The sequence below is a fragment of the Marmota marmota genome, unplaced genomic scaffold (assembly GCF_001458135.2).
Source record: "Marmota marmota marmota unplaced genomic scaffold, marMar, whole genome shotgun sequence".
NCBI classification, from domain to species: Eukaryota; Metazoa; Chordata; class Mammalia; order Rodentia; family Sciuridae; genus Marmota; species Marmota marmota.
In genome coordinates this window covers 10432147-10448045 of record NW_025999945.1, presented here as the reverse complement: position 1 = coordinate 10448045, position 15899 = coordinate 10432147, and the positions used below count along the sequence as shown (strand labels likewise).

Below are 15899 nucleotides of genomic sequence, written 5' to 3'. Positions count from 1 at the left end.
TAAAGTTGTAGTTTTATTTTATTAAAATAAAATAGGCGAGCACTTTACTGCTGAGCTACAACCTAGCCCGCCCTTGCCTTATCTTAAGGCACCATTCTACCTGTCTTTGGGGGACATTGTCTGGGAAAAGACAGCTACCCTACTAACTATGCTTCACCAAGTAGCTTCAGTGGAGCCAGTTTCAGAGTGGTGTGATGACAGTGTACCTGGGTAAAACATGCTGCCCTCCATCACTGTCGATAATCCATTGTATCACTGGAGAACAAGCCACCCACAGGTTTCTCCTCCTTGTTTTGGACATTTTCTGAGACTGTGAGCTGAGGAGGTGATAGGAGTCCTCGGGGCTGCTTAGTTGACTTGGTGAGCTTCTTAAGTTCACTTGCAAAAGAGATGCCCTTTCTTTTGTCTTCTCTGGATGCCTGTTGGGGGGGGGGGGGAAGAATTTGCTTAGATGTTAGGTTAAACCCGGGGTCCTCAGTCATGGCACTAGGTCAGAGTTCTTTTCACTTCCATCTCTAGTAAGTAGAGGTTGGAAGAAGGGCCGAGGAACTCACCTCTCAGGCCTTCTTTGCCACACAGGGAGTACATTTTTTCCTACACAGTGTAAACAAAGCCCAACAATTTTTTCCCACCTAAACTCTGACTCAGGAAGTTTGAGATTTTACTAGTTCCCAAATCTGGTTACTACGTGATTATGAATATCAAATGATTTATGAAGAGGGCAAATTAAATTTAAACTTTACCTGTACCTGCTCCTTTAGCTTAAGGATGAATTTCCCTGCACCTTTCCACTTGCTTTGGGCTTGAAACACACACTCCTGATCCAAAAGGACTCGCTGTGAAGACTTTGGGGTAGAAGACTTCTTGTTGGGCATGTCTTTGACCACCTCTTCCAAAAGCACATAGTCCCCTGGGTTGGGGTTGCTCAGGATGCTGTAGGAATATTTGGCTTTGCATAATGTCTGAAAGAAAAGTTATCATCAACTGAATGAAGTATCTCCAACATTTGCATTCATCCTAAATGAAACTGTAAGGTAGAAAAGTGGCATAGACTTTGAGAGATAGAGGGAATCTTCCAGATCATGTTGACCAGTGCCTTATTGTGCAGCTGTGTAGCTGTACAACACACTTTCTCAGGTTACTTCGTTTAGCTTTCTAATGGTCTATAATTTAGCTGAGGAAGCTTAGACTTATAAAAGTTAAGCAGATTCCAGAGTAAACACAGCTAGTAAGCAACAGAATAAAGACTGGAACCGAATTTTCCGTATAGGCCAAAGCTCATAGATAGGAAGGCTACTCAGCTAGTGAGGAACAGAATCCTGCCTCCAAGAAACCCTCATCCCACAAGGCTGCCTCTTTTAAGCAGTCTTAGATGTTGAAGGGATTTTAGAAGTCACAAAGTCAGCCTTTATTTTGTACAAGAATATCTTTCATTTATGCATTTATTCATTCTGAGGACCTACTCTGTCCCAGATATTCTACTTGGAGGAGGCAAAGATGAGCAAAAGAACCACAATCTGGAATACAAAGTCATAATTAAGGTGACTAGCATTAACCCAAATGGTCATACAAAGGAACAGCAACACACACACACACACACACACACACAGACGTCAGTAGTATTTACCACCTGCCAGGCATTGTGCTAACAGCAACCTGTGAGGAAAGTATTATTTATGCTATTTCCATGCTATCTATGCAGTGTCTTACCACACAGGGTGTGCTGGAGCTAAGTGGAGAAAAGCGTTAGTGAAGGCAGACAAGGTAAGTATTTACACTACCTTATTAACAGGAATAAATAGGGTTTTTGTTTTTTTTTCACCCCAAAGAACTATTTTACCAGCACCCAGTAGCTGAGGCACAGATCTGAGATCTTCCTCAGGACCTCAGAGTTAGTAAAGTAGTACAGCTGGGTTTGGAGCTAGAGCAACTGATCAAGGTCTGTGCTCTTAATGATTGTGCCCTATCCCTTCTCAGGTGCTTAATGAATGCAAACTATGAGGAGGCAATAGTTGGGAAGGAAACAGTTCTCTGAAACCATGCAAAGAAGCTTGAGATAGAGGAAGGGAGAGGGTCAAAGTAAGCCTCCTGCTTGTCTTCTGTAGGATCCGTGAGAGGTGGTCATTAGGTATTGGCTCAGACATTTCTGGGACAATGAAATGACCATTCTGCAGAGCTTCCTTCTAAATCCACTACTGTCGATGCTTCACAGAGTCCCAGGCTCACTGTGCACACTAGCTGAATATCTATTGAAGGAATGCACTAATATTTCCTAGCCTTCAGAGGCACACTCTTCCTTTTCGGGTCCCCATTGTTGAAGAATTTCATTCTAGAACAATGAAACAACTGAACTGTCAATGCACAGACGTTTAATTTGTCCCTATAACTTATACTGACAAAAGGAATGAGGTGAGGAAGGGAGTAAGTTATTTTTCTTGCAGTGCTGGGGATGGTGTGGGGTGGAACCCAGGGCTTTATGCATGGCAAGTGTTCTACCAACAAGCTACACCCCCCTCCCCCAAAGAGCAGTTTTTACCTGCTGAATGACATCCTGTGCAGTGCTGACACGGGGTGCTTTGATTACTGTTCGAGGTTGCTCTGGAGAAACATCATGCACTTGGACAAAGAAACTCTCCTCCTCTGAGCTCAAGATCACCTCTTTGTCATCTTGAATAATGTTTTTCTCTTCTATGGTCTAGGTTAGAAAATGAAAACAGTAATTGGTAAGGTGATGCAGAATAAAAAAAAAATTAGCAAGACTTTGAGCTGTATCTTGGTAATGCAGAAACAAGTTCTTAGTTTTATGTTTCATACATTAGTTAATATTTCATGAACTATTCTAAAAGGATATACCTGTCTTTTGAGAGGAAGAAAGTATTGTATTTCTGCTAATTGACACACTGAGAAGGTCTGGCCTAGAATAAGCCAGTTCATCTGCTCCTATTAGCTATGGATTTTGAGAGTCCAAATCAACTGTAGATAAATTTGTAGAAAGAAAATTCACCATTTTTTCAATTACCAAAAGCCAAATAAGAACACAGTAAATTACATTTAGAGAAACCCACCATTTCCACACAGACTTTGAGCATTTAGGAAATCATTAGACATCTGAAATGTGAGACATGAAATTGACATTCTGACAAGCTGGGTGAACAAAACTTACAGTGAAAAGGCTGACATGATACAATGGCTGAAGGTAAACCACACTGAAATGAATATCAGCAAAATTATTTTTTAATTTAATTTTTTAAATATCAATAATTATGAAAATGGGTTATCGCATTAGCTTTAGATAAACTGGCTTTTGGTGAATTTTGTATATGTAAATTTATATAAATATATATATATATACATATATATACACACACATATCTCTTTATATATAGTATAAGGATATATGCATCTTATTTAAAAAATTCGAAAGTATAGAAGTAATTCAATAAAAAAGCAAACTTTTCTTATTCTCATGCTTTTTTTCTTTTCCCCACCTCATTCTCCACACACACACACACACACAACAAATAAAGAACACCTCACTGTTGTTAGGTTTTATATCCTTCTAAACATTTGTTATGGATACCCAGATATATTTTGCTTATTTGAATACATGCACACAACAAAACTGGCATTATGTGATTTAGCTATAATGTGATTATAAGATGGTTCCTGTCTTTTGTCATCCCCCAGTCTCAAATGAGAGCAGCTTTAATTATCTTCTGCAGGAGAGGAGGGAAGACAGGGAAGGCTAGTAAAGAATAGCCAACCCGCCTCAGGGATGAGGACTTGGCAGGACAATCCTCCTATTCCCAGAGCCATCTCCCGTCCAGGCTATGAAATGGTGCTAACTAAGCAGAAGGATCCAAGAATTACTGCCACCATCCTGGAAGTTCCACCCAGCCACATGACTCAGAATTGTCCCCACTGATATTAAAGTAAGGATGGAAAAATGCCACCAGGTGGTGCCAAACTGTAACCAAGACCCGAAAGGACTGGTCCTGGAGCTTGTCAGACAGCTGCACCCACATGCCCTAATCAATCATTTCATTACCTGTGCAATCATAGCCCTACAATTTACACAGCTGAATTTTTTGAACCAATTCAAGGTATACTGGTGTGGGTAGGTAGGGGACAAGAGTTATTATCCATTTTATTATATAAAATGAGATTTGTACCCACTCTAAAACTTGAGTCATCACTTAAAAGACTGTACTCATCATTTCATGTCCATTCCAAGAGATCTTCCTGCATAATATGATGTGGCTGCCATTGCACTGATCATGTTTAGTCAGAGAGTGAGGATGGGGTAATTCACAGAGCAGAATTTATAATCTCAGTGTCCCAAAAATCAGAAAGCAAGAAATAAGAAAAAAAGTTCTAAGATGCTGGATAAAATGTCCCCAAAACAATGCATCACTTTAAAAAATATATTTTAAAATTTTTTTTAGTTATAGAAGGACACAATATCTTTATTTTGTTTACTTATTTTTATGTGGTGTTGAGGATCAAACCCAGTGCCTTATATGTGCAAGGCAAGCGCTCTGCCACTGAGCCACAACCCCAGCCCCCATTAAGCCACAATCCCAGCCCAATACATCACTTTTAAGAGGAGTCCTTAGAGCCCCATTCAGAGTTTGTTCATATTTAGGGAGTTTTCAGTCCCATAAGTCACAAATTATGAACAGAAATAGTAACAGTAGCTCTCATCATAACCCCTTTTCACTTATTTTTTAATTTTTATTTTTTTAATGAGAAAACTTATTTTTTAAGTTGAACAACTTTATTTATTTATTTTATGTGGTGCAGAGGTATGAACCCAGTGCCTCACAGATGCAAGACAAACGCTCTACCACTGAGCCACAACCTCAGCCCCTTCACTTATTTTTGTATATATTGTCTATGCATTTGACAGTGAGTTTCGCAACAGTGTTGTTTTGTTAAATGAGGTAGTTTCTATTATAGATTTTATAAATTAGGGCAGTGAGGTTTACAAAAGTTAGGTGACCTATTCAGGATAGCCTAATTTGCAGCAGAGCCCAGGCTTGTCTGATTTCAAATCCAGCAGTAGTCAGAGGGGGTCACATCGACTATAGGAAGATGTGGCTGATGGCTCTACAGCCAAGGAAACAAAAAAAAGTACACAAGGCAAGCTGGAGAGGTCAGAGGTCACAGACAGCAATTTAGGGACTTTTAATTGATATAGGCAAACTACTTATATATCTTACAATTTCCAAATGATAAAATAAATGGAAATACTTATAACCCAAATCTATCAATCATAAGTGCCTGTTTGCCTTCAATGATTGCTAAAGTCACTTTTCAATCAGAAATCTTTTTTTTTTTTTTTAAGTGCTGGGGATTGAACCCAAGGCCTCATGCATGCTGAGCATATGCTCTACAACTGAACTACACCCCAGCCTCAGTAAATTTTGCTATCATTATGCACTAAACCTGAATACACTAAATGCAATTTGTTATCTTTTGGGATAGATTTTAGTTATTTCAAAAACCTCCCCACAAGGATATATCAAGGAGAACTCGGTGTAATTCTACTCATGAAATAAAAGCTTATTAGCTTTCCTTTCTAATTTATCCCCCTTTTCCTTCAAAATGCTTCTCTTTTGCCAGCATTTATTAGCATCTACTTCTGAGATCTCTACTGCCTGTTGTCATATACATTTAAATTGCCTTCAGGGCATCCCCAGACTGCTCAGTCCTAACCATGGAATGGAATGATGTCCTCTTAGACAGCAGCCTGTCTATCTTGCCTCCTGCTCATGCCTCCCGCTGCCTCCTACCATGCTGGGTGTGGATAATCCACAGGACTGATGCAATTCTAGTGTGGGGAGCACAGGATGGCAGAAGGAACAGCCCCTAAGACTTGAGCTCTTTCTACTTCTGATCCTGTCATGCTTGTAACCTCTCTGATTCTATTTCCCTATGTGTAAAACGGTTTTCATTATATCATGAGCTCGTTAAAAATAGTGGGTTTTTGAGACTTTTCAGTGTTATAAATGATCATACAATAAATGGTTTGAAAATTTTACTTATTTACTGGCGTTCTCACTTAAAGAATACATTTTAACAAGGCAAGACAATTAAAAATAGGAAATGGGGGAAAAATTAGAAATTAAAGGGCTCAAAAGTCCAGTTAAGCTCTCTGATATCTTCTCCTGAAGTGATTATCATTAGAACTGTTTCTAATGATTGTTCTCTGTCTTAGCAATTCCAATGCCTGACAGGGAGAGGAGGCTGGAGAGATAATTACATTTCTTTGCTTAAACCAAGTGTCCTTTTATGGTCTGAGATACGGTTAGGGAAGGAAGGTGGTAGCTCTGGGTCTCAGCAGATGCTAGAGTTCTAGGAAAGATTCAGGTCACATTCACAGTAATCAGGGATTGAAAAAATGACACACAAAGGATAAAATTTACTATCATCTCCACTTCGCCCAGTAGACATGGACCACTATGTTCTATTACGAGCCAAAAGGATCAGGCCAGGTGCTTAGAATGGGACCTGGCACATATTATATGATTAATAAATATTGAATTGACTCAATTGCTTTGTTATTCGCATATCATAAAGACTGTCTATGCTAGAACAATAACCTTATATACTATTTCAAAAATGGCAGTAAGGTAGTGACATGCTAATAAGTTTATTCAATAAAAAATTGGTTCGTGGGCACAGTGGTGTACGCCTATAATCCCAGCACCTAGGAGGCTGAGGCAGAAGTATTGCAAGTTTGAGGCCAGCCTCAGCAACTTAGTGAGACCCTGTCTCAAAATTAAAAATTTTTAAAAAGGGCTGGGAATGTAGCTCAGTGATAAAGCACCCCTGGGTTCAATCCCCAGTAGCAAAAAAGAAAAGAAAAAGAAGTGTTCTATTAACAAAGTCAAATGGGAGTCAACCTATTTGGAGTCACAGGGCAGAAGTTGCTTTCTTTCCTTTGTGGGGATGATCATGGAAATATTAGCATGGGTAATATAAATTTTTACTAATTCTGACCAATGCTGAGAGATTACTCTTACTTTATGTGAAATTATGGAGTATTTTCAAATAGTGCTGTTTTACTTACCAGTACAGAACCTTTTATAGGTTGAGTGTCCCTATCTGAAATGCTTGAGACTGAAATGTTTCAGATTTTGGAATATTTGCACAGACTTCACAGGTTATATGTAATACATTGTCCATTACAGCATGAGATCATTCAAATACCTTTCAATGTTGTAAATTATTTTGCAATATATGGTTTGAACAATTTATGGAATGCTCAACCTGTTTTGGCTAAAACTTTATTTAGCAGGCACTAATAAGAAAGCAATCAACATTAAAATGTAGAATTCCTACAGACCCTGCATAACAGAACAGAGGAGTCCCCCTTATCTGAGGTTTTACATTCTGCAGTTTCAGAACCATGGCCTGAAAATATTAAATGGAACATTCCAAAAATAAATAGTTCTTAAGTTCTAAACTGTGTGCAATCCTGAGTAGTGTGATGAAATCTCTTCTGCTCTATTCTGTCCATCCTGGGGCATGAATCTCCTTTTTTGTTTTTGTTTTTTGGGTACTGGGGATTGAACTCAGGGACACTCAACCACTGGGCCACATCTCCAGCCCTATTTTGTATTTTATTTAGAGGTAGGAGCTCACTGAGTTGCTTAGCACCTCGCTTTGCTGAGGCTGGCTTTGAACTTGCAATGCTCCTGCCTTAGTCTCCCAAGCCGCTGGGATTACAGGGGTGTAATCGCCTGGCATGAATCTTCTCTTTGTTCAGCATATCTGTAATGGACTACCTGCTCCTTAGTCAGCCACTCAATCTTGGTTATCAGGTCAGCTGTCATGGTGTCATAGTGCATGTATATAAGGTTGGGTTCTATTGAGGTTTCAGGCATCCATCGGAGGGCCTGAATCATATACCCTGTGAATAGGAAAGGGGTACTACTATAATGTGATCTTCACAACATCTTTTCATTGTTGATTGCTTGAGTTTTAGCCAGAGTTTTGCTAAGTTGCCTAGGCTGGCCTCGAACTTGGGATCCTCCTACCTCAGCCTCCCAGGTAACTGGGATTACAGGTGTATACCTCAGTGCCCAAATACAACAATGTCTTTTCATATACAAATAAAATACTGGACTCACAGCTGATAACATGCACAGGGATCCTTTAAGTTCTTGCTTTATAAAAGATGTTTTTTTAGACTGAATTTCTGCAAGTTAGAGATAACTTTCTTTTTTTTTAACACATATTTTTTAGTTTTAGGTGGACACAATATCTTTTATTTTCATTTTTATGTTGTGTTAAGGATCGAATCCAGTGCTCATGCATGCTAGGCAAGCACTCTACCACTGAGTCACAACCCTAGTCCAAGATATGTATGGAAAAATAAAATCATTTCACCATATTTACTTAAGAAGAACAATATACACCAAGTTGCAACGAAAGAAGCTCAGGATTTGAGGGAGGTGGTGAGTGGTGAGAAGGCTAACCACTGAGCTATAACTGTGTTGGCTGTTCCCAGAATACACTTACTTCCTGCTGGGTTTTTAAGACAATCCTGCCCACGTAGCCTTCTTCTGGAAACCAGCTGCTTAAAATCTGCATGATCTCTTCCTCTGGACCAATGGCTCTCTGGAACGGTTGTTTCCTGCATTCATTCTTTTCTTTAGATATAAAATATTTTTCTTCCATCAGAAAATAGTCTGTGATGATAGGTTTGGTGTCTTGTTCAGTTGTCAGAATCTAAAGAAAAAAACAATGGCAAAATTGGGCTCACTTCTAAGGAGTGTAGCACAAGCTTAAATTCAAAACAAATCTTCACGATGTTCAGATAGGTTTGATGTGAAATTTATAAGCAAAACCTCCTCTGGAGTGTTGCATAATTCTTTTTGGAAGATCTAAGAATTCTTGTATGTCCAGAAAGGATTGTTTATGTCCATTCTGGGCAATGGTACAATTTCTCCACAATCCCCAGACAGCATAGCTATTTTCCCACTGCTGGAATGAGAGTTCCTACTAAATTAAAAACTTTAGGTTTTTCACTCCATGAATTTAGCCCTTTGTAATCTTGTAAACAGAACAGAGGGCAAAGAACCTCATCCAGCTTTTACTAAAATAATCTCGTCTTCTCACATTGGAAATACTCAATCATCTTCTCATGGAAGGTTCCACAAGGCTAAATTCTCATCTGATCTAAGTTGCTGGGAATTCTCCTTTCGGTAAACTCCTGACAGTGTGCCTTAAAAACCCAGCAGGAAGTATTTTCTTTGTTGGCTACTGACCCTGTGCAGTTTACATGGCATGGTTGTGACAAGGATCTGGAGCCAGTCAAACCTGGACCTGAGATTTCACTTGTAAGACTTCCTGTCTATGAAGTGTTGGGCAAGACACTTAATCCCTCGGAAATTCAGTTCTCCCATCTAAAAACTAAGAACAGCCATTAGCAACATTCTCTTAATTTCAGTTTGTTTTATGATTGAGGCATAAAGTGTAACACTATGAGAACATTATGAGAATAAAGTGTAAAGTATGAAAACTCAATAAATACTAGCCACCACTGTAGATACCTTTACTGATGTGTTCTTTCTCACTCGTGAGCAGATTACTAACAAAAGGTGGATCTTAAAGGGAGTAAATGTCAGCCATGATGAAGAAACCCCCCTGTGTCACCTCCCCGTAAAAGTGGCTGGGTGATGAGAGAAAGCTGCTGCCACCTGGCCTGGATTAAGCAAGTCCCCTTCTCCCCAGGCCTGTGTCAACCATGCAGTGACCAGAGTCAACATTTTCTCACTTGGAAAGAAAGCAGAATGTAATGTGCTGAGGTTGGTGGAACAGAAGAGTCTCAGAAGATTCTGATCCCTCTACCTCGGCCCTTGGTCTAAAACAGACCCCGTGTTATTGATTCTGTGGGGGTCAAGTCAATCAGGTTGCCTGAAGCTCAGAACTACCAGTTCAGGGATAATTCAGCGTATGAAGACACCATGAGAGGGTCAGTGTCTGCCTTCTTCTGTTCTGAGGACTTCTTTGCAGATATGACAATAAGAGGCTGCTTTTCGTGGATGGCCTATTAGAAGTTGTCTTTATCTTACAAAACCTTGGCAGTGCTTTATGATTGTGAACGCTGAAGTTCATGGATTGATTGGTTAAAAAAAAGAAAGAAAAGAAAAACAAAAACACAACACACACACGCATACATACATTTGACAGAAACTTCTTTTTGATCATCTGTAAAATATGATACCTAATGGTTTTCTATGATCCACCTAATTATAGAATGTTGGCTAAATTGTTGGTGTATCTATAGACATGTACCTTCAAAGGACAGAGACACTTATTAATACTTGGTATGGTTGTTCAGTTGGTTTTTAATTTCCCCACACATTATCTGATTCCAGCTACATTTCATCATATACCCTAATTTCCGAGGGAGTTCCAGGGTCACTCCCTTGGTCCTTGCTCCACTTGGCCTATCCTCAAGGAGGAGGAGGAGTTCTGAAGTGGGTTAAGAATAAAAGAATCTACAAGGATAATCAGCCACTGTGTCAAGCAGGGGTAGAGCTTCTAGTGTGCAGAGAAAGAGAGTTACACATGGGCTCTGCTTTGCCCTGTGGGGAGCTGTCCTTTCTCTTCTGGATGCTGCTCTTTGTTCCTGGTCTCCCCCTCTTAGAAGTCCTGCCATAGACCGTGATTCTGCCTGCAGAAGGCCTCAAGATTGCTAAAGGGATCTAGAGCAGAAGTGTCCTGGCGTGAAGGGGCTTAGGCCTGCTTGCTCAGGGGTAACAGGCTTTGGGATAAGAGACTCATGTTCTCTTGTTCAGGCTTTCATTGCTTCTTTACATCACCAGATGTAAAGGAAAAGCCTTCAAGCGCTGGAGATGTGTCCTTGGCCCATGTGGTCCACCCTGATGCTCTAGGAATCTGATTCAACTTCTAGGTTGGCAGACAGACTTCATTCAGCTCCTGTGTAAATTCTGAATGATTAGTAAGTGCTGCATTATGAAGGAAGATGAGGCCTGTGTCTAGATTTAGAGGGAAAAATTTTATATGGTTGGAAGGCCATTTGTTCTGGTTTTTAAGTTTCTAGAGTCCGGTGTTTTACGTGGTTGAAGAATTGTTAAAAATTTCTCTGTGGTTAAGGTAGCTTGTCTAGTAGTACCAAGATTCCTCAGGCCATTCTTATTTTTATATTTATTTTTTAATTTGTTCTTATTAGTTATACATGATAGTAGAATGTATTTTGACATATTATATGTATATGGTGTACAGCCTCGCATTCTTCTGGTTGTACATTATGTAGATTTACATTGGTCATGTAGTCAATATATGCACATAAAAACACAAAGTCTGGTTCATTCTACTATTTTTCCTATTCTCATTCCTCCTCTCTTGCCTTCATTCCCCTTGGCTTAATCCAAAGTACTTCTGTTCTTCCCTACCTACCCACCCGCCCTTTTTGTAGTTAGTATCTGCACATCAGAGAAAACATCTGGCCTCTAGTTTTTGGAATTGGCTTATTTCACTCCTTGGCATATCCCCAAAGGACTGAAAATCAACATAATATATATTGACATGGCCACCTTAATGTTTATAGCAGCTCAATTCACAATAGCTAAGCTATGGAATCAATCTAGGTGCCCTTCAACAGATGAATGGATAAAGAAAATGTGGTATATATACACAATGGAATATTACTGAGCCATAAAGAAGAATGAAATCATGGCATTTGCCTATTAACAGATGGAACTGGAGATTATCTTCAGGTCATTCTTAAAGTTGATCTCATTCACAAATATTCAAAAGGTATATAATTAACACAGACATTTGTGCATTGATGTCCACATGTGTATGCTTACACACATACTTAAACACACATACATCTATATACATTAGATTTGTATTCTAACCATAGGTCCAGTAGACTTGCCTGTTGGAGAAGCTGCTTGGCTTTGGTGCCTCCATTTATAGTAAAGACAGCAAAGGGCTCTGGACCTGGGACCCCATGCACTGTGACTCTGTGAGTCTGTGAACATTTTCTTTCTTCTGTATTAAACATCTGTGAAGGAAGATCACATGATTTTCATTCATTCTAAAAATATATTTCTAGATCTATTCCATACAGAGGTGATGTACTTAGAAATATATAGAGGGACATGTAAATGCAAAATATGAGAATTTATAACCATTTATAACCTGATATGAATGGGGTAGGAGAGAAAATGAACATCTTCCTTAATAGATTAGGGAGATTACTTAACAGCACACCAAAGAATTGACTTATTTTCAATCAGTGTCTCTTTCTATCATAATTAGGGACTTATGTTATCTGAAATAAATGTTAGTCCTTATTTATGAACTGACATTCTACACTATCTATTACATTCCATCTCTCTTGGGGGATTGGGCTAGAATTTTGAATAGTAAGATGATAAATAAAATGTCTTCCCTTAGCTCACTGCCAGGCACACAAATAATCACAATAGAGAAAGTATGTCCATTAGGAAGAACTTAGTGGGTGTGTAACTCAACTCTTTGAGCATTTTGCATATTAAGATATATTGATCATTCAAAATATGAAATCATTTATGGAGTGCCTAGCCCTGGAGATTCAGGGACAAATGAGATATTATTCCTGCATTCAAGGGCTCCAAGTAGAATGAGAAGCTAGAGGAGAAAGTGGGCCATTGTAAGAAGCATGATAAGTTGCTTGGGAACCCACAGGAAGTTTGGAGGAAACCTGGGAGCGGGGGGGCTTCCTTAAAATGGTCTCATGTAAATCTTGAAGGACCCAGTGTGATCTAGCAGATGAAGAGTGGAACAAGGGGCTCCCAAATTGATCCCAAATTGAAGCAGCACCTGTGCAGAGATTTAGCAGGGACCTAGGTCAGGTCATTCTGGGCACCTCAGCAAGGTCAGTGGCTCATGTGCGGGAGGGAGAAAGCCTGAGCCTTGGCAGTGCACATTCCTGCAGTTCCTTCATGGAACTGGCTAAACTTTGGACTGGAACTGGCAAAATGGCAACTTGAGGGCTGAAGTGTTTTAACATGAACTTTATTTTTATTTGGGGTGGAGAGAAGAGGTTGGCTATTTTGCTGTGCTTGCACAATGTGTTTTCATTTAATCAGTTTTATTGAGGTATTATTTGCATACCATAAAACACACATACTTTAATTGCATGGGTTAACCTCTACTATGTTTTTTAAAAGGTAAAAATGTTACCAACATTAATAAAAATACAGATGTCCTGGTTCTCCTGCAAAACCAAAAGATCTGGTGATACTGCATGGCGACAAGCAGCTGGAGCTGAGAGCTGGGTAACAGCTGCTCCTCTAAGCTGCTCCTCCAAGAACTCTCTGCTTTCCTGGAGTCTCTGCCCAGCCCATGTATGTGCATTCACCTCATCCTCCTAGCATCCTCCTGCATTGGATTTTTGTAACCCTGGTATAAACTTTACCCTGAAAGCAATGGAAAACCAAAGAAAGATTTCTGTGAGGAATGACATTGATCAGATTAGATAGATCTGCCTGGGAGATTCTAAAGGAAGGCAGAGAGGACAACCCTGGTGAAAAAGAGACCTTTTAGGAACCCACCGTCATAGCCAGATGAGAATGAATCAGGACCACGGCAGAAGGATGGACAGAGATGACTGTATTTGAAAAATACTAGGTCTTAACTGGGGGGGCATAAGAGAGAGGGAGAAATCTAGGAAAATGTCCAGTTATTGGCTTTAGCACTGAAGGGTGGTGTCTGCTATGGCTGAAGAATGTGTACCTACCAGGCATAGAAGCTGCTGCCTGAGAACCCCAAGGATGGCATGGTGTGGTATAAAAAATAAATAGATATGTGGTCTTTGTCCCTAGCTGGCTTGTCAGAAGTCCCAGTGACAATCTGACAATCTGGGACTGGTGATTGGCATCTGAAGCAGGGGAAGTCTTATGAGACTAAACCATTAATTTGTGGGCTCTGCCACTAACTCCAGGTGAAAAGTGTCAGAATCAAATTTAAATGCAAGATCCCAAATTGGTGCTGGAGAGAAGGAGCAGTGGTGTGGAGAAGACAACATGCATTTTGGTGTCAGAAGTGTGAGTGAAGACAGCGAATTTGTAGCATTGGTGCAGCCTTCAGCTCTAACAGATATGGAAGCAACCAACCCAGAGCTGGGTAACAAACCTATTTTGCCTCTCTGAAAGCACCTGATCCCTGCTCTCTGGGACCAGGAAGTGAGGTCTGTTCCCGCCTGTCAATCTTCTGCGCAAGGTGGAGCTCATACCTTCCTCCACCCTGACCAAAGGGTTGTTCTCAGCCTTGGTCACACACTGGAATCACCTAGGGATCTTTCAAAAGACAGATGCCTGGGCCCCCAGTCCTAGATTCTGACTTAATTGGTGTAGAGTGTGGCTTGGGCACAAGGATATTTTAAAAGCTCTACAGATTTGTCCAGTTAAGACTGATGTGGAGTGCTGAAAATAAAAGGAGAAAAACCCAAGGAGATAAGGTCAAGGACAGAGAGAGAAGAGACCGACAGAAGTGAGGGAAAGAGAAGGCCAGAGAAGAAAGCAGGGCTGTTTACAGATGGTGGCAGAAGTGGTCCCAGCCAGTGCCATTATTGTGAGCACAGGTGCCTTTCCAAAACTCCTTACTCCTATGCTGCATCGTCAGATTGATACAATATCGATCAGATGATTAGACATGTAGACAAGGTAATCAATGGACATACTTTCAAATATATTTTTAATTTAAAGAGGAAGCAGAATGAAATTAACCAGTTTATTAAAGCTATGTTTACTGTTCAAATAAACTACCCTAGATTAGTGGACTGAACTCTGCTCCAGTGGTCCTCAGACTTCTGTGGGCATGGGTCTCATGTAGGGAACTTGTGAGGTGGTGTATGTGTAGAGTGCTTTGTCAAGAGCCAAGTTTCAGCTGTTATTACTTCCACGGCCACCCAATTCATGACTCTCACAGACCACTTTGCTATAGCAAAAGAAAGCCCACCTCCAGTGTAGCAATCCCCTCAAACATGCTGATTGAAATAGAACTTAATTACCAAAGAGGCTGGCAAGGTACTGCCAGAGGAATTTTCTTCCATTCTTCTGCTGTTTATAAACAAACTAGAGATTTCCAAGACTTCATTGTGGAGGTTTCGCAGCTGAAGATGTCGATATCCTGCAATATTGTAGAAATTGGGAAAAGCCTATTAACCCAAGTACTATAGAGCTCTGTAAAGAAGATACTCCAAGGAGATTAGAAATATCACCTTAAAATGGGCAATAGATGACGACAGGCATGTGACTAGTAGGCACCTTTTCACTGGGAGGGTGCTGTCCAGTACTGTTCCTAACTTAGACTCAAACAGATACTCTAAATTCAAACAAAAATGGGCAGGAAAGGGCTGGGGTGGTAGCTCAGTGATAGAGCACTTGCCTAGCACATGTGAAGCCCTGGGTTTGATCCTCAGCACCACATAAAAAAATAAATAACTAAAATAAAGGTATTATGTTCATCTACAACTAAAAAATATTAAAAAAAAACAAATGAGGGGCTGGGGTTGTGGCTCAGTGGTAGAGCACTTGCCTAGCATGTGTGAGACATGGGGTTCGATTCTCAGCACCACATATAAATAAATGAATAAAATAAAGGCCCATCAATATCTAAAAATATATATTTAAAAAATAAAAAACCAAATGAATAAAATAAAGTATAAAAAAAAGTAACCTCATTTAAAAAAAATTAGCAGGAAAACCTGATCATTTTGACATCAAGGCATGTGCAGCCAATAAAAGTAGTAAAAAAAAAAAAGTGGTTAAAAAAAGAGTGGTAATGTCAATGTACAGGTAACATGAAAAGTTGCTCATCATATACATTAGAGAGTGAAAACTAGTAACTTGCAAAATACTAAGATTAGT

General features: G+C 39.9%; 1 protein-coding gene across 5 annotated transcripts in view; it reads right to left on the bottom strand.

Moving 5' to 3' along the window:
- Plce1 (phospholipase C epsilon 1) overlaps nt 1-15899 on the bottom strand; it is a 371015-nt gene that overhangs the window by 4185 nt on the left and 350931 nt on the right. For 4 of the 5 annotated variants that reach the window (XM_048801772.1, XM_015500030.2, XM_048801775.1 and 1 more), the window contains 6 exons: nt 15041-15159; nt 11921-12049; nt 8530-8739; nt 2537-2695; nt 744-962; nt 207-419 (listed from right to left, as the gene is read on the bottom strand). In XM_048801772.1, coding sequence (XP_048657729.1) covers nt 231-419; nt 744-962; nt 2537-2695; nt 8530-8739; nt 11921-12049; nt 15041-15159 — 1025 coding nt within the window. In that variant the 3' untranslated portion in view covers nt 207-230. The remainder of the gene's footprint in view (nt 1-206; nt 420-743; nt 963-2536; nt 2696-8529; nt 8740-11920; nt 12050-15040; nt 15160-15899) is intronic. The other variant, XM_048801774.1, reaches the window with a different exon arrangement.